At 50.3% G+C, this 25,901-nt stretch overlaps 1 protein-coding gene and 1 non-coding gene across 18 annotated transcripts in view; both read right to left on the bottom strand.

Moving 5' to 3' along the window:
• The window catches only part of COBL (cordon-bleu WH2 repeat protein), a 152,968-nt gene that overhangs the window by 35,032 nt on the left and 92,035 nt on the right, over positions 1-25,901 (bottom strand). For 14 of the 17 annotated variants that reach the window (XM_032476275.1, XM_032476277.1, XM_032476279.1 and 11 more), the window contains 3 exons: positions 24,852-25,034; positions 10,653-10,791; positions 6,908-7,075 (listed from right to left, as the gene is read on the bottom strand). In XM_032476275.1, the coding sequence (XP_032332166.1) occupies positions 6,908-7,075; positions 10,653-10,791; positions 24,852-25,034 (490 nt within the window). The remainder of the gene's footprint in view (positions 1-6,907; positions 7,076-10,652; positions 10,792-24,851; positions 25,035-25,901) is intronic. The other 3 variants (XM_032476268.1, XM_032476271.1, XM_032476273.1) reach the window with 1 other exon arrangement.
• Positions 773-844, bottom strand: TRNAG-ACC. The gene has a single exon. It is a non-coding gene; the product is annotated as a tRNA-Gly (tRNA).

Raw genomic sequence — 25,901 nt, 5'->3', positions numbered from 1 at the left:
ATGAAACACACATTCATCTTTTGTTAGAAATTTTATATAAGCAATTGATTCTCACAGTTGGCTTTTATTAATTTTTTTTTTGCTTTTATTAATTTTTGCCAAATCATTTTCTCTCTAGTCAACCTACTATTAGCGTTAACAAACACACATAATTTTGACACAAATGTGGATTGATCATTTTTGAAGAAGGAAGATGAAAATGAAGCCATGAAGACGTGTTGGAACTTGACCTGTTTGTCAATCACATGAATGGCTTTGCTGAATGGAGTAATTGTTTCTGAAAAAAGGAAGAGCCATTCTTAAACTTTTTTTTGGGGGGGGGGCTACAAGATGCAAGAAGACACGGTGCATTGGCTACTGGAAGGACATGTTTCATAACTGACCTACATTATTAACATCTCCCAGTCACTCTCTTGCATCTGGACAAGGAACCGACAATCCATCCAGACAGGCTACATCCGGGGTGCACCTGCTCCCTGTGGGGACACAGTTCATTTCCAGCCACGGACGTCAGTCGCTGACCGTGGTGCTGGGAGGAGAGAAGCGGTGGCGTGCTACAATATGGTGTTTTCACGGTTATAGATTATTGAACCATATTGATTCAAAATACATACCTAACCTCAAGAACACAGAAATAGTCAAATGTGGTAAAATAATGAGGGAGTGATGTTTTCAATATCTGTTACCTTTTTAGAAACTTTTTGTTTGTTTGTTTTGGGGTGGAGATAATTAGGTTTATTTATGCATCTTTAATTATCATTCTTATTTTTAGTGGAGGTGCTGGGGATTGAACCCAGGACCTTGTGCATGGTGAGCCTACACTCTACCACTGAGCTACACCCTCCCACCCTGTTACTTTTATTTTTAATATTACTTATTTAATGGTAAGGTCACATAATTTACTCTTTTTTTCTCCTTTTTTTTTCATAATTTACTTTAAAATAATGGTTCTATTTAGCAATTGGCTTGCAAAATGTCCGAAAATGTCAACCGTCTGCTCTCACCCGCTGGCGGGAGCCAGGTCCGGTGCACAGCTGCCCCCGCGAGTGTCATGAAATTTTTTTACTTCCCCGTCAATTCAGGGACACCGTATCTTGTAAATAAAGAGCTAAAGCATCATTTGCAAAAAGAAATACGTTCGTAGGGTTTTTAAACATACTGTGCACAGTATGTGAGCCTCACTGCTTTATTTCTAAGTAGAATTCAGTCTTTAGTTCATACTGGGCGGATTTAGTGGTTTTCAAGGTACCATCAAAACAGGCTGCGAAGTCAGCTGCATTTGTTTCAAATGCACTTGTGAGTGGGGACAGACTTCTGCTCCCACGGCCACCGGTTTCCTTCCTTTTTACGGGAGGCCCCCGTGCTCACCGCCCGCTTCCTGTTTTCCCAGCTTCTGTGTGCCTTCCTGGTTCTCTGGCCGCGGGAAGGAAGGCATCATGTAAACACAAGGCGGGGGCAGGAGAGCTTCCCTGGGCTTGCTTTGAAGGCCACACACCTGCCGGGGGTCCAGGGTGCTCCCACAACACACAAGCCTCCTGGAACTGTGCTCCAGTCCAAGCTTTAGGACTGACTACTCTGGACAACTTACAATTTTTCTTTAGCATCCCTTGGTGACAAATTGAAAACCAATGAGCTGGAAGCATCATCGCAGTTGTCACAGGTCTGCTTTAAGTCTGCACACTATTTAGAACAGGGGTTGATGGCCCATTTTTCCCTCCCTGCCTTTAAACCCCTCTGCCTGTCACCTTAGACACGTGTACGCAAGGAAAGCCGGTGTGGGAAAATGCGTAAGGAATCGCCAGCCGTCGGACAGTTTCATTTTCAAAACACAAAAGAAATTGAGAACCTGTAATCTGAGCTCTATATGCAGTGATTTCTGAATCCCCAGGGTCTTGTCTTTGAAATAAGCAGCCAATCACTTTTGTTCATCGCTTAATGATCGCACATCTTGTAAGCAAACAATTCAGGGCCACCAGCGGGACAGACTCCTCTGTGGTGACCCACAGGGAAGGTTCCACTAAAACCAAAATTAGAGAGTGAGCTGGTTAGATGGTTATGGGGGCCACCCCACACGCACACGGTTCAGGCACACACTTGAAGCACCTACGTATGTGATCAGATATCTGGAGGTTAATGTGAAAGCTTGTTAACCAGAAACGGATTAAGCGGGGAGGGTGCAGCTCAAAGTGGCAGAGCGCGTGCTCAGCATGCATCGGGTCCTGGGTTCCACCCCCTGCACCTCCTCTAAAAAAAAAGTAAATAAATAAACCTAATTACCGCCCCCACCAAAAAAAAAAAATAAATGAGATACAGGATTCCCAAGACTGATAGGCTGAACGCACTTTACCCACCCTATTCTGTTATTAGCTACTAAGATTATCCAGAAATTGGACCTCCCTGGGTTCTAAATGGGCACGTTCTAATGCCAGGAGCAACGTCAGGCAGTCGCACTGAAACTGGCCCTGGGGACCACGACGCTCCGGTGATTTCTGACCTTCAGGCACGTGGCCGTCCATCTGGATCATCCACTTGGCCTTCACCTCCGGCACGGAGTCCTCTCTACACCTGTTCGCACAGTCTCATATCCTCCGGACCCACGAAGCAAACTGGACGCTGCATCCCACGTGCAGTGAACACTGCTGGCGGCTGACACCGCGTGCACCGCCCCCATTTCCCAACGAGCAGAGTCCCAGGGCTGACCAGCGGCGTCCACACGCCCGGGAAAGCTGGCTCATCCCAGGGGAACCCCATTCCTCCCAGGGCCACGGTGGCCCATGAGACGTGAGAGAAACCACAGAGAGCATTTCTGCAGAAAAGACAGTCTCTCTCCTCCTCTCAAAGTCCTGGTGCCGGGATGGGATGCAGGGAACGGTGCCAGCATCCTTGATACCAGCCTGAGGGCGGGGTCGACCCCAAAGATGACACAGGGAAGGGACCCCTCGGTGGCAGCTCGGGGCGTCAGTTCACTAGCACTCACGTCCGTCCCACTGGGATTCCCGTTCCAGGAGATGAGAGGGTCCCTGAAAAGGTCTGAGATGGGGTTTTGGCAGCCTGCATTGGTGGCCTATTGCCTCTGGTCAAATTATCTCAAAGCTCAGGCTTAAAACAATAAGAATGGCTGACTGAGGGCCTGGAATCCGGGCACAGCTCAGCCGGCTGCCTCTGGGCCGCGGCGCCGACCCGGGAGGGCTGTGGTCTCACCTGCAGCCCCGACTGGGGAGCTCGGCGTCCAGGGTCCGTCGGCGGCTGCGGGCAGCTCTCTGCTCCCACGGGCAGAGGACTGAGGGCCTCAGATCCTTGCTGGCTGTTGGCTAGAGGCTCCCTCCCTCCTGGCCCCATGGGCCTCCCCACAGAGAAGAGCCCAGCCTGGCTTCTGGTGGGTGACGGAGTCCAGGTGGAAGCCACAGACTTTCTTAAACTCAGTCTCAGACGTGACAAGCAATGCGGACTCTGTCTACCGAGTGTCCTGCAGACGGACCTCAAGGCTGGTGCTGGGTGCCCTTCAAGGCCGTGGCGGCCTCTGAGTGGCTCAGACTGGTGACATGGCACATGCAGGTGTGTGTCCTACGTGTGGGAGGAAGGGATAAACACCTGGAGGGTGAGAGGAAGGGGTGGGAGGGACGCTAAAGACAGACCCCCGGGATGGGAGTAGGGGGGAGCATGGAGAGCCCCATCCCTGTGCAGAACACGCCTCCATCTGGTCCCCCGCGGTGCTGCAGGGAGGCCGTGGACAGGTGGCCTCTTCGAGCCAGGCAGACACACAAGGGGACGGTCACTTGATCTCTGCTAACTGCAGACTGTATTTTGGTTCAAAAAGAGTCCAGGAGTCCCAGAGAAATGGGGCAGTGGTGCAGAACACATGGTGTCCTCCGATGCCCCTCTGCCCCAGGTAAATACCGTCTTAGTGACCAGGAGTCAAGCACCGGTAACACTTTAGGCGTCAAAATGGGACGGAGGGGCTGTCCGTGGGGAAGGGCCTGAGGTCCAGCTGGCTCCCAGGTGGGCTGGCAGAGGGCCGGTTCTGGACGGGGGAGCAGGCAGCAGTGACCAGCAAAGCCACGGGGACGGGGACAGGACAAGACCCTCCAGAGGCGGGGGGCGGGGGCACGGAGGTGGTTGGAATGGGAAATTCTGGACGGGGAGGGATCGGAATGAAGGGTGTGGCATCGGGGACCAATTTCACATCTTACCACCTCACACCTGCGTCCACATCCACCGTCTGTGGGCTGCTTGGCACTTTTTAATCTTATCTTTGGCTGTGCTTACAGGGTGTTCAAGAGAACGCATTTTACCTCCTTGCAACAACCCAAGCAGGACAAATAACAGTGAAGGCGCAAAGCCCAAGGTGTGCAACGGGGCTTGGGGCACCGTGGGAGAGAGTGAGGGGGAGGCGCCACAAAGGTGAGGGTCAAAGATGCCCCAGTGTGAATTCCCACTGCCCCCTGTTCTGTGCCAGGTCTTGGGGACCAGTGACACCACCGTCCTGGCTCAGTTTGCGCCCAAACCCAGCGCTGCCATGTGGGCGGAGCCAGCTCACGCCTGGCCCTCCAGGTACCCAGGTCTGGTCTCTGTCACGAACACAGTGTCTTCCACAGGGAGCCCGGGTCTCACATTGCATTCGGGACAAGACACATGGGAGCCGGTGGCCGGCAGGCCGACGCCCCTGCGCACTGCACACACCTTCGGACACAGGGAGCCAGGTGGGAGGGCAGGTGCGACGCCCGGCGAGGGGCTGGAACGTCGCATCCAGCCACCTACCGCTCCCCTGTGACCGGCGACTTCAACCTTCTGTAAAAAAAAAAAAAAAATCTAAAAACAAATGACCACCCAGACTTTTTTGTCCTTAACCTTTGGAAAGACCTGAATGTAATCAAGGAAGGCAGACTGCCTTCCGCCTGGGTGGGCAGGCGATCCCAGCCTTTCCCAGCTTTTAATGCTGCCAAGGATGTCAAGCTGGTCCTGCTAACGAGGTGGATAAAATCTCCGAGCTGGACGCATTCGTGTCTGGCTGCACACGCAGCCAGGAGAGACGCAGGGAGCAGGAGGAGGGCAGACGTCTGCGGGGGTCTGACCCTCACGGGGCCTCCTCTCTGGTCCTCCTGTCTTTCTATGCTCTTTCCTGGCGTTTCTTGGTTTGTGTGAGTTGGGGAGAGATGGGGAGAGAGGAAGGAAGATGCCTTGTGACCCGGGCAGGACAGAGGACGTCCCGATGACACGCATCTGGCGAATGAAGGCATGGACAGAACAGACCCGTGACCCCAGGGGCACGAGGTGGCAATGGAGCCTCCAGGTTTCATTCCGTCTATGGCTTGTTCCATTTTTCCGCTCAGCCCTCTTTTTGCAGGTCCCCAAGGGCAGAGGTGGGATCTGTTTTTGCGCCACTTGCAAAGACCCAGAAGGGAGCTCTTCTTCTGCAGGCGCAGCCTTTAAATGCAGCCGTTCAGATCTTGTCCAACGGTCTCCCCAGCCGACGCCGCACGCTGACACCGCCCCCCAAGACACAGGCAGGCCAGGCGGGGAGCCAGGGTCCCCGGTTTGCGTAAGGTCAGGGGTGGGAAGGTCCTCGGGCCTGGCTCTCCCATCCAAAGCTCCTGGGCTGTGGCCACTCTCCGCTGTCAAAGGCCACCTTTTCCCACTCAGCCGCTGCCCCCTCTGTGGTTCCCCGGGGAGGAGGATCCGTGGTGACAACTGTGGCCATGAAAGAGGCCGTTGAAAGCTCACGGCCTTGGCGTGAGGGGCTTAAAGAGCCTCGGATACATCTTTCTGCCCTAATCTGTCTAAGCCCCAATTTCTGAACACCCTGTACAACTCATTTGCATCCGGACGCCTCTCCAACGTCAAGATGATCAAACATCATTTAAGGATGGAAAATATGTCTTTGTGAAAACAAAAAAAAAAAAAAAAGAGAGAATGAATCGAGATGATTTTGCCCAGAGAAAGCTGATAAAGGATTCAGCCAGAAGCTGGCAGCCAGCTGGCCGTCACTTGCAAAGAAGATTAAAAAGAAGAGAAGAAAGATCACACGGTCCGATGGTGGAAAAGTGTGAACTTCCCAACCAGAAGGCTGCCTGTCTTGCGTGGGCGCCTGCGGCTCCCTGGGCTGAATACAGGGGGACACAAGGCTGTCGGAAAGGCCAGCGCGGGATGGCACCCACTTTTTCAGGAAGCACCCCTGCAGGGCCGAGGCTCCCTGAAGGAGGTTGGGATGCGCACGGGATTGAGCACAGAGGATGCTCTCGGGTACCTGTTACACGTGCACCTGCGTGGACAACACTGTGAGCCGCCTGGAGGCGGGAGGCTGTGTGCACTGCTGGTTAAAGGCCACAAGAAACCCCAGGAAGTGAGGAAGAAAGCCTGATCTCGGACACGGTGTGACAAGGACCGGAAACAAATGAAGCCTTTACTTCTGGCTACTGTGATCTCAAATCAAACCGTTCCCCCTGCTGCTCCTCTGCCCGCCCTTCTGCAGAGCAGTGGTTCTGATGCTTGGCCATGGGCCGGATGGCTCAGATTCTAATCTGTCGGTGTCCCCAGCTCTGGGGACAGCTCGCCTTCCCATCCACAGCTGGCCTGAGGGAGCCCCCCCGCACTCAGGTGGTTGCCGGGCAGATCGAGCTGGTGTGGCATTCTGAGGGTCCTTGTCATCTGGGGAACATGTGCTCCACCCACACGACACGGTCCTGGCCGCGATCTAACCAGCGTCTGAATGATTCATGGCTTAAATCAGTTTTTAACAGGTCGCTGCGTGGCATTCGGTGCAATCGGACACACTGCGTTGCGCGTGTAGGAAGAACACACACACGTACCCCACCCCCGAGGCAAGATGGAAAGTCTGGAAACGCAGCCCTGACACCAGACACGGGAGGGAGGGGCCGTGACACACGGGGAGGGAGGGAGAGGCACGTACGTGTGGGTCTCGGGTCGGAGGCCAAGGATGCAGCGCCCGTCCCGGAGCATCCCGGCGGCCCGGCCTCGGCGGCAGGAGGAGGGTAGGGCGGGGGCGGGGGGAGCTCTAACTGGGGGGGGCCCCGGGCAGCGCCTCTGGGGGGCTTCTGTGGCACCTGCCGGCCGACACCTACGTGGAATCAACAGGGTCACTTCAGAAGGGAAGCCTGGGACTCCCCGCCCCACGACCCACCGCGGGCGCGTGGCCATCCCTCGCCCACGCCGGGAGCGCCGGCCAGCTTCGGACGCACACGGCCCGGCAGCTGATGCAGCCACGCCGGGGACCCCATCTAGTCTCACTCAGCACCAAACCCAGCCTCACCTGGAACAACATTCAGCTGCACCTGGAACCGCATCCAGCCTCACCTGGAACCACATCCAACCTCATGGCACCAAACCCAGCCTCACCCAGAGCCAAATCCAGCCTCAGCTGGAACCACATCCAGCCTCAGCTGGAACCACATCCCACCTCAGCCAGAACCAAATCCAACCTCATGGCACCAAACCCAACCTCACTCAGCACCAAACCCAGCCTCACCTGGAACCAAACCCAGCCTCATCCAGAGCCAAATCCAGCCTCACCTGGAACCACATCCAGCCTCAGCTGGAACCACATCCAGCCTCACCTGGAACCACATCCCACCTTAGCCAGAACCAAATCCAACCTCATGGCACCAAAACGAACCTCACCCAGAACCAAACCCACCCTCACCCAGCACCAAATCCAACCTCAGCCAGAACCAAAGGCAACCTCACTCATCAGCAAAATCAAGCACACCCGGAACCGAGTCCAACCTCACTCAGCACCGCATCCAACCTCCTTCCTGCTTTAAGGTTTTCTATACGTAGTGTCCCATCCTGGGGCCATCTTGAAAATGCCTGCCCACTTGGCGTTCGCTTCTGGGAGGCACAACTATTTTTAAACGCTGGTCCTGAAATGATTATTAACAGCTCCCTGAACAGCTCTGTCAGTTAAAAGGAAGTCCCTTTTTTCATGTTGGTCTTTTCATGTTCATGGATTTCTTTTCAGATTATTCTTGCTTTGATCTATGACCTCGTGTGACCCCAGTAAGCACTAATTTATAGCATCAGCTTCCTTCATTGTTTCGGGTAACAGTTTTCAAACTGCTTTGAGTTGGAGAGTTAAGGGTGGTGCCCCCCAACCCCAGCCTGCCTCTCAGACTACCAGGGCAGCCCTCTGTGATCTGTTTACATGCCGGGGGTCCATTTACAATTGTATTCGCAGAGCAAATGATGTGAATTACAAGGGTGATACATTGTGCTATTATTTCTCATAAAAATACATTCTTTAAGCTCTAAAGTCTAGAATCTTCTAGGAACGGATGGATTCCATGTTTCATGCTTTTCATCAGGTCATTAATAAAAATACTAAGAGACATCATTTGTCCATCAAGAGACAGATCCATGCCTTCCTTCTCCTGGTCACAGTTCTTTTGACGTGGAAAAATATTAATGCCTCCATCTTTACGTGTTGTTTCCTCCGTCAAGGGGAAATCAGCCAAGGACGTCTGATTGGGTGTGACTTGCTTGGCCCAGGTTAGTACCTGACACGAGAGAGCATTTCCAACAGAAGGCAGGGGAGGGAGAGGCTCTCTGCCAGAAATTTTATTTTTGTTTATCAAGACATCTGGGTCAAGACCCAAATCCAGCCAGCTCCAGTGTAATTTTAGTGCTAATTCCAAAAAAAAATGTTTATTAGTATCTCCAGGTGTCTGAATAGAAAAAGGAGCTCAGAAATTTTTTTTTTTTTTTGTGGTTAGGAGCTATTTTTCTTTAATTATTATCTTTTGACCCAAAGCGAAGACTTTGGTTAAAAGCTCTGCCTGTGGTTTTAAATCATGGAGATTTTTGATGGGGATGGAGGTCTGCCTTGCAATGGCCACCGAGACTCCTGACCTCAAAAACGATTCAATTGAATGGTGCAATTAAAGCAATCCAATAAGGCTTCAAATACACTTTTTTTTTGCAATATATTAATTCCTTTAAAGTCATGTTCTGGCAAGGTGTGATTTAAAAAAACCACTATTAGCTTTGTCCACGGACGTAAGTTGTCCAAAGTTACCCAAGGTAAGTTTGATGTTGAACGCAGTTTAAATTTAAAAAAAAAATTGTATTTTAAGTGTATTTCTCAAAGCAAAAGGGTCTGCAACTTGAGGGAGCTCTCAAAAACTATTCAAAGTGATTTTCTGGAGGAAATCATAAATAGAAATTTATGGATTAGAGACGGACCCGCGGAGGGTCTCTCCCACCTACACATTCTCTCAGTCGCATGTTCCTTAGGAAGACAATTGTCCTTACAGTTTCAATTTTTCAGGTTTAAATCGCCTACCTCCCTTCTCCTGCGACCCCCGTGAGCACCAGCTGCCCCACACCCAGGCCAGGTCCTCCCAGCACGTCGCACACACACACTCGGTCCTTCAAGGCTGAATCGGGAGGTCCTTGCTGGGATTGAGACGGGCTGTCCGGCCCGGAGGTGGCCAGGACTCAACCACGTCCTCACTTAACCGCTTCACGGGGTGCTTCTTACAGTTTGCACGAGGAACTCTAAATCTGAGGGTCGTCAGCTGTTCACGGAAAGAGTGGGGAGAGAGCTTGCAAGACAGAATGGGGGTCTCGTCGTGAAACAATGAAAGGACAACCAGGTTTACTTTCATGAGCTACTGGTCCTGTCTCCTTCAAATCAGACGGTTCCTCCTTTGGGAAGGAGTTTGCAACTGACGTGAAATCTAGACCACAGCTCCTTAGAAAAAAATCGGTCCCCGGGCTGCAAAATGCTAAGACATTAAAAGCGAGGTCCTGACCAGCGGAAAAATGCTTCCAACAGCCCAGGGGCTCTGATGAGAGTTTTAGACCCTAACGGTGCAAGCAGTCATCCTTGGGGGCTGCAGCCATCAGGTCAGAGAGTGCCCGGGAGGCTGACTGGCCCTGGCCGTGGCCTTGAAGGGCTCCCGTGATGGTGACGCCTGTGCACGTACGTCAGGGGCATGTCTCGGGCAACCTCGCTCGTCAAGAGTGGCTTCTGTCCCTACGTAAGTGAACTCACGAACACTGAGTGATTTTCCAATAAAAGCGGCCACCTCTGGCTCGGGGACCTCCAACACTTCTGTCCCCTTCCCCCGCAGCACGAGGGGCCGGGGTCGCGCGATCGCACAGGTCTCTCTGCTCGCAGACACAGGCCAATGGCGCCCTCTTTACTTAGGGTTCTCTTTTTCTCAAAGAATATCTTCTATTAAAAGGTATCCAAGTGGGGATCAGTTCTGAACAGGGAGCTCAAAATACGACAGCAGTCTTGCAACCACCGGATCCATAAATCCCTGGGGTCTGGGTGTTTTCACTCCAGCATCCACAGGCAACCTCCTGGAACCCACCGTCTCCCATCGGGGGACGCCCGCCCGCCACACATCCACGCGCCCTGGCTCTCCATCACTCACGCTCTCCGGCGCCTTCACATCCCCTCCTCGCCGTCCCCACCAGCCCGCCTCCTAAACGCCCACCTCACGCCCGGAACATGTGCCTGCGGGATGCTCCGGGACTCCCAACGGTTCATTTCCAGACTTTCTTTCTTTCGCCTAAATATTTCCCGGGTTAATGGCATGGCGGAGGAGGCCACCGCGGGGGTGAGTAGCCGTGCAGCGATGCCAGGCCACAGCGAGCACCCGGGGCGTGCGTGCTGTGCGCTCACTCACCCGTCCTGCCCTTCCGGCCCTCCTCCCTGTCCTCCGTGCGTGCGGGCACCAGCGGGCTGGGCGGCGGGGGCTGCGGTGGAGGGGGGGCCGGCGCCCGCCTCTTCTTCTTCTGAAAGTCAGCCTGGGACCCTAGAGACACCTGCGAAGCACAAAGAAGGACCAGCACTCAGTATGAGGGCAGCTCTGCATGGGGACAAGGGCAGCATGGTGGTGGGGGAGGGGCTGGCAGGTGGCCAGTCCCCTTCTGGGGCCCCTGGGTGGGTGGTGGGGGTGGTGGAGTGAGGGCTTGTAATGTGCCCAGCAGTGCCCTGAGGTGGTCCAGGGATGCTCAGAGGCACCCCCAAGCCCCCCACGTGGCAGGGGGCTGGGGCTCCGGGCAAATCAGAAGAGCAGGAAGTTTCCCCTCAGTGTAAGTATGAAGCAGGGGTCCCTTAGCCCTGACTTGAATGCAGAAAAGAAATCTTCCTGCTGGAAGCTTTACCTAGGGCCCCGGGATGTGTGCCCACACAAAGGACAGACAGAGAGGGCAGCTCAGCCCTCACCCGTGGCCTTTCCCTTCTCTCCTGCCTCTGCACGTGCCCAGGCGGCCAGGACTGACAACCGTCCACAGGCTGCAGGACATTCGTCAGCAGAAGGGACGTCGCGCTCCCGCCTGGCGCAGCCACCCAGCTCAGCCACCACCAGCACACCACTCCTCAGGGCAGCCAGTCAGGACTGAGCAGGTCCGACGGTGGAGGCTGGAGCCCCTGACTCCAGGGCTCTGCTTCCAAAAGACTGCCTCCCCCTCCTCTCCTCCTTCTGACCGTTTTCATCCATCCACACTCAGGGCTGAAGACGCACTCAAAGGCCACCGTGTTACGTGCAGAGTATGTGCAAGTGATGACAGGGTGCTGGGTTCCTGCCCCGTGGGTGGGGCGGGGCTCTCAGCCAGCCTTGGGCCTCGCTCCAGTCCGAACAGGTCCCGATCCCTCAAGAGCTCAACCTGGGAGGGGTGCGGCCAACCCCACCTGCCAGGCTCTCTTAGCTCTCCTGTTGGAGCTCCTTGGTTTATTCACTCAGGCGCACAGCATGTGCCCCGGCTCTTCCCAGGGACAGTGACCTCATGGGCTGGACCTGGTGTTTCATGTAGGGGCTGTGTGCGTGTGTGTGTGTGGTGTCTCCTTTTCAAACGCCATCAGTGACACATATCTAATGCAAAAAAAATTTTTTTTAAATTATCAAAGGAAGGAAAAAAATACCCCTTAATTGACACTCAGATTACTAGTAGTTGGCGTATATTTTTCTGGTTCTATGTTTTCTTTTGGGATGTCCTTATTTGAAGGGGGGTCATTAGGTTTACTCATTTAATGGAGGGACTGGGGGTTGAACCCAGGACCTCGTGCATGCTAAGCACGCGCTCTCCCTGAGCTGCACCCTCCCCCCACCCAACATATGTTTCCTTTTAACCGTCATTTTTTTTAATCTTTCCATCACAATATATTATAACCACCTCTGACACCATTAAAATCCTGTATTTATGAAAAACAGGGACATAAGAAAAAAGCAAACAGTTCCACCAAGCTCAGAGTCAAACCAGTGACTCCCAGTCCACGGCCCCGCTCCGGCAGCAACTAATTCAAATTCTTTCTTTTTTGGCTTTTCCTCTATTTTTCTAAATAATTAAGCTTATTCTGCGATTTCTTGATTTTCCCTTCCTATTCCAGAAGTTCTCTGAGACACATGCACCCTCCCCCCAACAAAAACTTTTCCTCCCCAATTAAAAAAAAATTACAGCACAAGATTCAAATTAACCTTCCCTATTTAGTTATGCATATATAGTTGCAACAGATTTTATAAGAATGTAAAACAGAAATTTCCCGCAAAAGGAATTTTCTCCAGCCGAGATGCGCAGTTTGCTACATTTTCTTTCTAGATTGCCTTTTTTTTTTTTCCAAACTTGGTAACTGATTTCTTTTCTCACTGAGTTTCCTGGAAATTCCTTTCCTCCACCCAGATTTTTTAATCCTTTGTTTCCTGCATCCAGTGCCTTTTTTTTTTTTAAAATCACTTCTTCATTTTAGGACGGGCACTGTCTCCATTAGGTTTCTGCGATGAGATGTGTGTGAGGTCAATTTTTGAAGCCTTGAAAATCGAAAAATGTTTTCTCTCTTAAATGGGACAATACCTGCGCCCGCCTCACGGGGTGCTATGAGGCATCGCAGGGGGGACGGCAGCATTAAATAGAGCGCTCAGAAGTGTCCCCAGCTGCCAGAAATGCCGTTAGAAAGTGACATCTTGGTGTTTGCCGCATAAAGAGAAAAAAAAACCCAGTGACATAAAAGGACACAGAACCTTACAGCTGGGACCCACGCTCTAATTTTTACAGGTGAGCAAACAGAAGGCCTGAAGTTAAGTGATGCTTTCAAGGCCAACTCTGCCTTACTCACCTGGATTCATCAAAGAGAACAGTAACGAAACTGTGGTTACCAAAGGGGAAGGACGGGGAGGGATAAATTAGGAGTCGGGATAAACAGATACACACTATTGTACATAAAGCAGATAAACAACAAGGACCTACTGTGGAGCACGGGGAACTGCATTCAATACCTTGTAATAACCTATCACGGAAAAGAGTGCGAAAATTCACGTATATATGTACGCAAATGTATAACTGAGTTACTTTGCTGTGCCCCTGAAACTAACATTGTACGCCGACTACACTTCCATAAAAAATAAAATTAAAATAAATAAATAGCAGGTCCTAAAAGAAAAAAAAAAGAAGAACCTGAGGGACCATTTTGCTCCTTGAAAATAAAATAAAAAGATCTTAGGCTAACAATTTCCTAGGCCTGCCCTTAGTTTGTTTAAAGCATCCAAACCACCCCCTGGGTGGGGGTGGGGGCTGCGTTGGTTTCATCACACAAGAAAGGGAAGTGAGGCAGTGAGCCAGGGCTGGCTGCTGGCTGACACTCGGCTGCACCACCACTGCACCACCGCTTACGAAAGGGGAGCGCGGGGGGCCGCGATCTCCCACACAGCCCTCCACCCCGAAACAAGCCCTGCTCTGCTTGCAATCTGCGAACACCTTCCGTCCCACTCAGAGTAAAATCCATGTCCCCGCTGAAATAAACATGGGGAGGGGGCAGGTACCTCTCCAAGGTCCTGATTCCCCTTCCTATGGGAATATGCCTAGAAATGGGGTGGCTGGATCCCACGGCGGTTCTAGTTTTAGATTTTTGAGGACCCGCCATACTGTCCTCCACAGTGGCTGCGCCAATTTACCTTCCCACTCCCAGTGTAGGAGGGTTCCCTTTTCTCCACACCCTCTCCAGCACGTGTTACCCTGTGTCTTCTGGATGACGGTCATTCTAGCCGGTGTGAGACGCAGTCCATTGCGGCTCTGATATGCATTTCCCTGATGATTAGTGACTTTGAGCATCTTTTCACATATCTGTTGGCTATCTGGATGGCATTGATAGCAGCACGGATGGACCCTGAGGGCATTATGCTAAGTAAGGTAAGTCACAGGGTATGTGGTATCTAAAAACGCCAAAATTGTAAAAACAGTAAAATGGTGCTTACCAGGGGCTGGGAGGTGAGGGGACAGGAGAGAGGGAGTTTAAGGGAACAAACTTGCAAAGCAGAGACGGGTAAGTCCTGGAGATCAAATACACAATATAGCGATCGTAGACCACAGTACAGAGGATCATGCTATGTGAGGTCTGCTTACTGACCACTTTGACTCAGCAATCAACCTGACCAGTACCTTGTGCATTCTGGATTTTAAATGTTTTTTTTTTTTTTAATTAGGCATGCTATCAATTACCACGGTACGAGTGGAAATTAAAGTTTCTGTAGCGTTTATATGTTGTAATATTTCTTCCAATAAATCTCTCCTGTAAATCAAAAAATATATGTAATTACAGTCATCACCATCAAACTTGCTAAGAGGCTAGATCTGGATTATTCTCAATGGAAAAATAGAAATGCTAATTATGGGATGGGACAGAGGTGTTGACTACAGCTACAAGGGCAATTGGATTACAGTGTATAAATGTATCAGACCAAGGCGTGGGACATCTTAAGGTCGCACAATGTTATATATCAGATGTATTTCAAATCACAGTGTATAAATATATCAAATCAACACATGGTACCATCTTAAATACACACAATGTTATATGTCAGATGTACTTCAAATCACAGTGTATAAATGTATCAAATCAAGGCGTGGTACCATCTTACATATGCACAATGTTATATGTCAGACGTATTTCAAATCACAATGTATAAATGTATCAAATCAACACGTGGTACCATCTTAAATACACACAATGTTACATGCCAAATATATCTCAATTAAAACAAAACCAAAATCTCTGGCAGAAGCAGCGACCTAACAGGATGGGGGCTGAGAGTCAGCTGAGAAACTCTGCCGTGAAGGAGACCTGTGGATCTGCGGTGGGTCCGTGGGGACCAGGGTTTGCACGCTGGCCACGGCCAGCCGGTGCCTTCAGGGAGGGAAGGAGAGGAGGCAGCCGAGGAGAAAGCGGAGTTCCAGGTCCCGGGCGGCGGGTCAAAGAGCAGGTGAGGAAGGAAGTCCCTGGAGCGGGCCGTGGCTTGCCCCCAGGAGGTGTTTCTGTTGGGATTTGCTTGCCTCTGTTTGTGTACTTACTGATTCAGCCTAGCCTTGCGCAAGGATGCTTCCAGAGCACCCACGGGACACAGGCCCCCGATCTGATCTGCCCTCTGGGTGGGTGGGGGGGGCGGATCCAGAACACCTGGTCCCCACATCCCTCCCCAGGTAAGAGAGCCCCTGGGGAAACAGTGCTCAGGGACTGGTACTAACAGCTGACTTTCCTTCTGGAATTTGGGGAAGGATTCAAGGAGATGGTCACATCACATCCTGATTTTACAGGAAGACTCTGGGACCCCCCAGCTCCCTGCAGGGGTCTCTGAATCCATCCACTCAGATCACCGGTGACACATAAAACACAGGGACTCTGAATTACAGCTTCTCCTGCATAATCTTAATTTCAAAAGTTAATCTCGCTGTCAGAGGACACGCCACCATTTAATTTTGATCACAATCAACAGAGTGGCATTCCTCCTGTGAGAGTAAACACCACACTTAGTGACAGGACTAGCCCAGCTGGGTGTCATCCGAGCAGACGAACAGAGCAAATTCTAATTTATTTCAGACGTTGTGTTTTTCCATTTAAGAGTTTCCATCTGGCTCTTGTTTATAGTTTTTATTAATCTTCTTAGATTTTCCCTTTTTCCCCCCATTCCTTATAAGCACATTTTTCATTCTGTCATTAAGCATAATTATAAACAGCAGTAAAATTTTTGGCTGTCAATTCCAACATCTCCACGTTGTCTTCTGTTGACTGCTTTTGTTTTCTTTGGGAACAGGTCATATTTTCTTGGTTCGTCATATGCTGAATAATTTTGGCTCATATCCTAGACATTGTGAATGTCATTCTTGCAAGTGCTGGATTCACTTATGTTCCTGTGAAGAGTGTTAATTCTTTTGTTTTAGGAGGCAATAAGCTGAATGGACTGACAATGCAAATTTTGACTCTTGGTTGGCAATTTATGTTCTTTTACCCTTCGCTGCTTGGCCCCCATTCCTGACGTGCATGATGCCATCAGCCAAAGACTTGGGCAGAATTTATCCACACACTTCGTGGCTCTCTGGCTCTCTCCTTTTTTTGGATTCTTCCTTTACTTTTCAGAGGCTGGTGGTTATCTCGAATTCTGGTCCTGGTTTTTCAGGCCAGGAAGACTGGGGATCGTGGATTACCTCCTTGAGTCTACATATAATCTACTGATATATATTAATTTTCTATTGCTGAGTGACAAATTAATGTAGACTCGGAAGTGTAAGAACATGCAGATTGTTATCTCAAAGTGCCTTTGGGTCAGGAGTTAGCTGGGTCCTCTGCTCATGGTCTCACAGGACTGTCGTCAAGACGTCATGAGGTTGCACTCCCCTGTGGACTCTCCACGTGCACGGTCACTGAGGCTGTTTCAGGAGTTCCTTCCCTTGCAGCTCTATGACTGAGACACCTGGCCTCTTACTGTGGACCGGGGCCATTTTCAGGCCCTTGAGGTCACCTGCAGGTCCTCTTCAAAGGCAGCTCATGCCCTGAGTATTTGCTGCTTTGAGGCAGGCAGGGGCATCTCTCTCTCCATTTTGCTAAGAGGAATCTTACGTAACAAAATGTAATCAAGGGAGAGGCATTGCATCAACTTTGCCCTACAATGTCACCTAGTCAAGGAAGGTGACATCTGACCACCTTCGCCGTCAGAAGCGAGGGTCAGAAGCAAGTTGAAGGTCCCAATGCGCCCAAGGAGAATCACTGGGCAACACACTAGGGCATGTTGGCCGCCAGAACCAGAAGTAAATTTTATAGTCTTACAACCTGGGGGCCTTGGCGGTGAAATGGCTTCTCCAGAGTTGCAAAGGTTAGTGTCGGAGCCTCAGCTTCACAACCAGGCAAAGCCTACATCCTCCTGGTTTCCTGCGTACGCCCGAGCGAGGAACCCCACGCTCTGCTCCGTGGGAGCCTGTCTGGATTCCGCCAGGGAGGTATTGATACAAGAAGCAAGCCACCTGCAAATCAGGGCTGTCCCTCTTTCTGGAGTCACGGGAGATCGCAGAACCGTGTCTGCAACTCCGTACTCTCCAACGTGAAGTTAGTTTCCAAAGTCCCGGAGTTGCCTGAAAGCATTTATTCCCTCGTTACATCATTAAAATTACCAGGAAGTCCAACAAATGACACCGTTTGATTCAGAGAAGCCAACGGAAATATGAGTTTCATAAATGACATCCATCTGAGAACCAACTGCTCTTGGAGAAACTGAAACTCAACAGCCGGCTGGTGGAGGAAACCCATTCTCCTCGGTCCCTTGTTCATATAGTGGTGAAAGGAGGACAGACGTAAGACTTGCAAGGTCCTTTTGAAACGGAGCAGAACCCTGCAGGGCAACCCGCACCCCACCTCCGAGTACAAAGGGACCTCTGTGTCCCCTGCCTCTTGTTTGTAGAAAAGCTGAAGACTCGCAGGTCCCCTCCGGTCACCGGAGACCAAGTTCAGGCAGTTAGTGATCAAGACAACGGAGTCAGGGAACCGTTCAGGGGCGGATGCACATTCCCGCCTGGTTTTACAGACACTGTCACTGACGCCAGAGGGAAAAAGCTACCCCGCATGATGACCGAGCTGTAGATGCAAGCTGCTCCGTCCTGAGCGGGGCTGAATCGATGCCCAGCACAATTCCAAGGATCGGCCTCAAACGAACACGGTGCAACACCATTGCTCATAAAAAAAAATCTGCATCTCCGTGGGCATCAAAACGATCGTAGCTGGCTCTGCCCGTACATGGAAGCAGGCAACTAAAATTGCCAGCAAAGAGGTGCCACAGAGCCGTGCGGACATCCTCCACTCTGAGAAAACAGCGCCCTGTGCCAGCACGAAGACATTTATCATAACAGTAATGATTATTAATCATCACTTCATTTTTTTTTTTTGATTTGACACCCAAAGTATGGGTGACAAAAGCAAAAATAAATTAAATAGGATCCAACTAAAAAGCTGCTGCACAGCACTGGCTCCAGGTTCCGAAGGCTGAACCACGCATCAAAGAGAGGAACTAGGGTCTCCTACACTTTAAATTTACAGTAAACTTGGGGGAGGGTGCAGCTCCGTGGGAGAGCGTGTGCTTAGCACGCACGAGGTCCTGGGTTCCATCCCCAGTCCCTCTATTAAAATAAATGAGTAAATAAACTTAATTACTACCCACCCACCCACCCAAATGAACCAAACAGTAAAAGTGAAAAAAAAAACTAAACTGATTTGTGTTCTAAGACCCACTTTTCTGACGCTCAGTTAGCAAAGTGACTGGAAGGAATTGTGAAAATATTTGAATACAAAGAAGCAGAATGTGAAGGATAATAAAAATAAGGAAACCACAGTTTGACCCAATTCCCTCTGCAACGGAAACATAGTGATGGCTGGAATGATTGACAGATAAAACCAAAGGGACGAAAAGGACACAGTGTGCGGACGACACCATCATAACGTGAACAGGGGCTATTTAAACAGTGTGACCCTGTGACACAAAGCCTGGCTCTTCATTTCCTCTGTGTCCCTAAGATGTCCACGCGCAACATACCCACCAGCTCACTTTTCCCTTTGATTTTTATCAAAGATGCCCTCACAGAATGTCACACGCTCTGATGACAGCTAAAAATATAGGACACGCTAATCTTCTGCAAACACACACTCGCTCCCCTGGCTGGAAGCGTCCGGGAGGAAACGGTCCCATCACAAGACTGAAATAGCCCCGTTTCCTTTCTCTGCAAACTCCCATCGCGGGCTGGCCGTTATCTCCGCCCAAAGGAAGTTCCTCTGCGGCGGGACTGTGTTCACAGGCTCTGCGCTGGGACCCCGCCGGTTCCACCGGGATGTTTGCTTTGGTCAAGGGACCCGGCATCCTCTGAGCACAAAGCAGCCCCTCATCTCCGGGGCAGGAAGAAACATCTCAACACCAGAGGTGATGTCCTCAGTGTTTCACTTCCCCCTCTACATTAAAAAAAAAAATTGTTCCGTCCCATAATACATTTTGCATTGGCTTTTCTATATTTTAGGATATAAAGAAACCCTATATGGGGCTGTTTCTTACCAGGAGAATTAGCGCTTACCATTGCTTGGTTTTGCCCTCGTTCTGTTTATGAACTAAACGGGCAGATACCCTTCATATTTGGAACGCTGGAAGGCGACATGATCTGGCTGGCCAGGTTTACGTATTCCTGGCTCGGGCAGGCTCGGGTGAAGTTAACTCCATTTTCTAGAAATCCTGCACAAAGGACAGCCCAGCCTTCTGTGTGTGACACCAGCCTGCCACCTTGGCTTAGGCACGGATGGAGGCGGACTGCCTCCTCCAATGCTTCAGCCGTGGTACCACTTCCATGAGCAGCAGGATGGGCTGCGGAGAAAGGGTCCCATGGACGCAGAGCTGTGCCCTCGCTCACCCCAGTGAGCCCCCGTGTCCCCACTGGTGCGAGGCAGCTGCCGGCGCCAAGCCCACGAGGCAATTGCAAAAACGAACTTAAACGAGCTGATACACAGAACAGCTGAGCACCACAGCTGAGGTTCAGCCAGACCCAGCCCGGCACTGGGCCATCATTAATGTTTTCACGCTGACCTTGGGACCAGCTGACGGAGGACAGGATGAGGTGCCTTCCCTGCCCAGGAGCCACGGGAAGGCTTCTGGCTGGTGAGTGGACTTCTCCATGTCTCCACTGGTCTGGCAGCACGAACCTTCATCCTCAACTGATCTGATGTTAAAACACTCCCAGCCGCGCGGGATGACCTTTCTCCACTGGGGCTCGATCCGTGATCTGCACGCCACCTACCAGGGAGGCGATCAGAAGGGACACCTCCACCCCGTCCAGTCTCTGGTCCCTGATTGGATCAATACCGACGGTTTCCCTGGGAGGGGGGGTCAGGCAGAATCATAAGAAGTGCAGGTGCACGTGGGGTCCCCCCGTGGGACTGCTTGCTGCCACTGTGTTGCACCCACATGCCATCATCTACCCCTGAAAGGGCCCCCCTCCGGTCCTTGGCGGAGGCACAATGCTCCCGCACCGAGTGCAAATCGAGAGCTGAATCTTACTTGACCTTGAATTCCTTACGGCCAAGAACACTGCTCTGCCCATAAACAGAAACTCAGCTTCCCTTTGGTTATGGACTGAATTCTGTCCCCACAGCATCCGCACGTTGAAGTCCCAACCCTGACACACCTCAGAACGTGACTGGATTTGGAGAAAGGGTCTTCAAAGAGAAGGTCACATCAAAACGACACCGTGAGGGTGTGGTCCCCCACCCAACGTGACCGGTGTCTTCATGGAAGAGGAAGAGAGGAGAGGGGACACACACAGGGGGACACGGCCACCTTGATCTCAGACTGCCAGCCGCCGGGGCATGGAGAATCCAATGGTTAAGCCGCACTGTGGCGTTTTGTTACCCGGCAGCCCGAGCAGACTGGTGCACTGGTCACCGTTTAACTTAGCCGGTCAGCAATCTCTAGGTGAGGCAAGAATCCAGACTCCCGTGGGGTCCACAAAGGCTGTTCTCTTCTGGGCATCATTCATTTTTTTTTTCTTCCCTTAATTTGTCCCGGTGGTAGAGCAAATGCTTGTCATGCACAAGGGCCGAGGTGCCATCCCCAGTGCCTCCATTTAAAAAATAAATGAATAAATAAAGCTAATTACCTCCCCCAACACACACACACACACACACACAAAGGTACAGGAAAGACGGATGAAGGTTCCACCTCCTTCTGAAAGATGACACATTCCTTGCCCTCGCTGGCCTGCCTGCTGGCAGGTTTGCATAAGGATGCCAGCCACTTCATCAGCTCAAGATATCTCCGGGAAGATGATGACAAGTCCTTTCAGGGATAACACACACTAGTGGTAAAATTATGAGTATATAATCAGGTAACGAAGAGGGTGCGGAGTGGAGCTCAGTGGCAGAGCCAAATGGTGGGTCGTTTGTGCCTACATTCCTTTTATCAAAAGACAGATAAAATATGATGGAGGTCTCAAAATAAATTACAAAAGGTTTTCCTTGGCATGCACAAGGTCCTGGTTTCAATCCCCAGTGCCTCCGTTAAGAGGAAAAAAATTAAATAAATATACCCTAGGAGTTTCCAAAAAAAAAAAAAAAATCAGGTAATGAATTCTGAGACAAAGATGACACTTTTTAAATGTTTCAGATGACCTGGAAGATGGCTGAAATTAGCTACCTTTAAGACTTGAGTGAGTAAACACAGTCCTCCCTCAGTATCGGTGGGGAGTTGGTGCCAGGACCCCGCTCAGGTCCCGAAATCCTGGGACGCTGAATTCCTTGTATAAGATGGTGGGTGGCATTTGCACATAACCTACACACGTTCTCCTGTGAACATGAACTCATCTCCAGAGTAATTATAATGATACCATATAATAAATGCTCTGTGAATAGTTGCCTGCAGACAGCAAATTCAAGTTTTGCTTTCTGAAACATTCGGGAAGTTTTTTTTTTTTTTTTCCTGGATATTTTGGATCCATCATTGGTTAAATCTGAGGATGGAGAGCCCACGGAGCTGAAGGGTTCACCATACTGAATTTTTAATACTAGCTGGTAAGAAAAAAAGGTCCTTCGAAATATGAACATCTAAACATTCTCATTTTCTTATAAGCTGGCCATGTCCATGGAAATACTCCTTTGCTCCTGAGTCAGGATTTTCGTGTTGGGAACAGTTGCACAGAAATAAGGCTTTCCAAATAAGCCTCTTATCTTTACACGGAAGGAAGTTCAGGAAGAAGGAACTGACGTTCTTCCCCAACGATGACAATACATTTTTGGGTTCCTTTCCCAGAAATTACTAAGTAACAAAATGCCTTTCATTTAAAAAAAAGGGGGGGGGTGTGGGAAGCAGGTTCATAGTAAATGCTTAAATCAGATCCATCTGCCACTTGTATGTTTTTAAAAAGGAGATGGTTGCTGGGAGCCAATTTCTCCACTCATTCTGGGCCAAATAAAACTGATTTCAGTAAAAAAAAAAAAAAGGTTTTATGGACTCAAAGGGAACTCTATTCATTCTGCAGGATACAGAGGACTATTTATTTTTCACTCAGAATTCCCGATTTTCTACTTAATATATTAAGTTTTCCCACTCACGCAGACTTGATCCACTCTGGAAAGCATGTTAAAATCTGGAAACCACACCTTCTCTGGATGGAAGAAAGTTTTAAAATGCTGACGCAGTTTGGAGACTGGACTGCATCCTACAGCACTAGGAAGATGCAACTCATTGGGAAAAAGCCTGAATGTTATCGATACCGGAGTTCACAATTTTCACCACTAAAGAAATACCCCTCCCATTCAGAGGCAACATGACATCCCCAGAGGTGGGCGGTTGAAAAACGATAAATTTACACAAATGCTTGTGTGTTACGAAGAAGTTCAGGATCTAACTCCCCCATCAAATTAGGGGTACATCGCAGACCCCCGGGAAGCAACTCTGTGTTCACTGTCTGCACTGTTCAGTCGTGTATGTGTGCAGCAAAATGATGGGTCGTTTGTGCCTACATTTCTTTCATCGAAAGACAGCTAAAATATGATGGAGGTCTCAAAATAAATTACAAAATGTTTCCCTATGACTTAATATCAAAAAACAAGCCCCGAAACAACCCAATCGAAAAATGGTCAGACCTGAACAGACATTTCTCCAAAGAAGACATCCAGATGGCCAACAGGCACACAAAAAGATGCCCAGTATCGCTAATTATCAGAGAAATGCAAATCGAAACTACCATAAGGGGTCACCTCACACCTGCCAGAATGGTCATCACTAAAATGTCTACAAATGACAAATGCTGGAGAGGGTGTGGAGAAAGGGGAACCCTCCTACACTGCTGGTGGGAATGCAGTTTGGTGCAGCCACTGTGGAAAACAGTGTGGAGATTCCTCAAAAGACTAGGAATAGACTTACCATATGACCCAGGAATCCCACTCCTGGGCATATATCCAGAGGGAACTCTAATTTGAAAAGACACCTGCACCCCAATGTTCATAGCAGCACTATTTACAACAGCCAAGACAGGGAAGCAGCCTAAATGTCCATCAACAGATGACTGGATGAAAAAGATGTGGTATACAGGTAATGGAATATTACTCAGCCATGAAAAAGAATTAAACACTGCCATTTGCAGCAACATGGATGGACCTGGAGATTACTATGCTTAGTGAAGTAAATCAGACAGAGAAAGATAAACATTATATGATGTCATTTATATGCGGACTCTAAAAAGTAATACAAATAAAGCTATTTGCAAAACAAAAAGAGACTCACAGACATAGAAAACAAACTTATGGTTACCAAAGGGGAGAGGCAGTGGGGCAAGGGACAAATTAGGGGCATGGGATTAACAGGAATGAACTATTGGACATAAAATAGGCGAAACAGGGACCTACTGTAGGGCACAGGGAATCATTTGTAAAACCCTACAGTGGAGCATAATCTGAAAAATCTGCACACCTGAAACATTGCAAATCCACCAGATTTCAGTTAAAAGAAAAAAGAGAACATGTGTAAGGTACGCAAAAATAAAATTTTCTTCTAAAATGGGTTGCATGACAGAATTTCGAGGGCTGTTGAGTGCAAAACCCTGCAGATGGGAAGAGGGTGTTGCTCGGAGACCTGCGACAAAGGACACCCCTGGAGGGAGTGGGAAGGATGACTGGTGGGCGGACAGATTGACACACGGACAGACAGACACCCGCGGCCGGAAAGGAAATGGAGTCAGGTGTCCGGACGCTGCCACAGAGCGACTGATGTGACTTTGAACCAAGGCACAGGGGCCCCGCCTCCCCCTTGGAGGTGGCTTCTAACTCATTCTAAGGAAAGTCGGTTTATGAATAAGCCGGAAAGGGAGGAGGGGAGCCTCGGCTAGCAGGCGTGTGACGCTGCGGACCGTGAGAAGCGGAGACGGTCCAGGTGATGCCACGGTGGAAAGAGCTGGAAGTCAGCTCCTGCCGGAGAGCCGCTGGGCTTAAATGTGCTCCGTGCGGTGTCCCCGCAGGAAGCCGGGAGGCGAGTGGCTGGGGGGACGTCTCTGCTCAATGAGGAATCACCCGTCCTGTCTTCTCTGCAGGTCAACCCGAATCTCAGTATCTCCCGCCCCACCCCCGGCCACACCCCACCCACATCTTTGTTTTTTTTTTTTTTTTTGCAGTGTTACATTTTCTAAGCCAGGAAAACTGTCATGTGTCCTGTCCCCTGGAAATTGAGAATGCAGCTTCACATGCAAACATCTCAGCTTTTCCCGGGGACGCGAGTCATACTGCGTGCCACCCCTGCCTTCTGCAAACTCCAGACTCCTCACCGTGCCTGCAGCTTTCCCAGTAAGCAAGCACGCCCCAAACTGCAGTGCTAAAAATAAAATCAGCGTTCATCAAAGATCATGCACCTCTCAGGACGCCCGGTGCAAAAACTGCCTCCGTCCTCCGCTAATGGAAGCAACGGGGCATCTCACCTTTACTTCTAAATAAAGTGGAGAAGATTCACCCGGGACCATCCTGTTGCCTCTAGAGGCACAAGCTGCAAGGATTCCCGCGCGTGCGTGTGCGTTCAGCAGGTGCACCGGCCCAGCGCCACCCCCCTGCCTACCTTCTCCGATGCCTTGTCCTGCATCGGGGGCCCCGCCCGGGGCCCGGACGGAGGGGGAGGGGCTCGGCGCTTCTTTAGGTCCGACTTCACGGACACCCCGGAGATGCTGCTGAGAGAGAGGGATGGACCCAGCGTGGTGGAGCGGGAATTCACGGACGGGGAGTTCGGCGTCGTCAAGCAGCCCTGTCGGGGTGGGAGGGGGGGGAGACAAACACAAACTCATGTCACCCTGAGATGCCTGCTGGTGCCTGAGGACCAGGCGCCCAGCCCCCCACCCAGACTCCCAGCATCGTTCCCGCTGGCGGGCTTGACTGGCTCAAGCAAAACGCAGATCTTCACTTTCCTGTGAAAATGGCCCCAGAACCCGTTGCATGAGGTCACTGGTGTGCGGTTTACTTTCCTCATCATGAAGGAGACGGCAGATCCCTGAGCGATCTGAACCTCTGGGAAGACCAGCTAAAACCGCAGAGTGGTCTTAACCAACCTGCAGATCGAACCAGCCTCTTGCAATTATTTTTAACTGATACCAAATCTACCCATCTTTTTTTTTAAACGTTACTTTTTACTGAAGTGTAGTTGATTTACAATGTTAGTTTCAGGTGTACGGCAGAGCGATTCACTTATACACAGACATACATATATATACATATATATATATTTTTTCAGATTCTTTTTATCGTATGTTATTCCAAGAAACTGAATAGAGTTCCCTGCACCTGTCATCAGAGCAAGCTCTCAGATGCTGAAAAGGGGCAGGAACGGACTGAGAAATACATTTCTCTGGGGAGCTGGGAAGGGAAGCCTGTCTTTACCATCTTAAGACGTCGTTCACCAGCTGCTAGGAAGGGACTTAAGTTTCTTGTAGCTCTGAGAAGTTACAATCAACAGTGCGCTGTGAAGCCTTTATGTGACCATCGAAGGCAGAACTTCACGATGGATACGTAATAAACTGGAAATAAATTCACGAATTAATTGCTCCCACGGGGCAATGGCTATGCCCGGGGGAACAGACTAAAGGCACATATCTTTTTTTCCAACTTTCCTCCCCGC

This window comes from Camelus ferus, unplaced genomic scaffold, assembly GCF_009834535.1.
Source record: "Camelus ferus isolate YT-003-E unplaced genomic scaffold, BCGSAC_Cfer_1.0 contig313, whole genome shotgun sequence".
Lineage (NCBI taxonomy): Eukaryota > Metazoa > Chordata > Mammalia > Artiodactyla > Camelidae > Camelus > Camelus ferus.
Note: the sequence above shows the minus strand (reverse complement) of the source record. Positions and strands in the feature narration are given on the sequence as shown.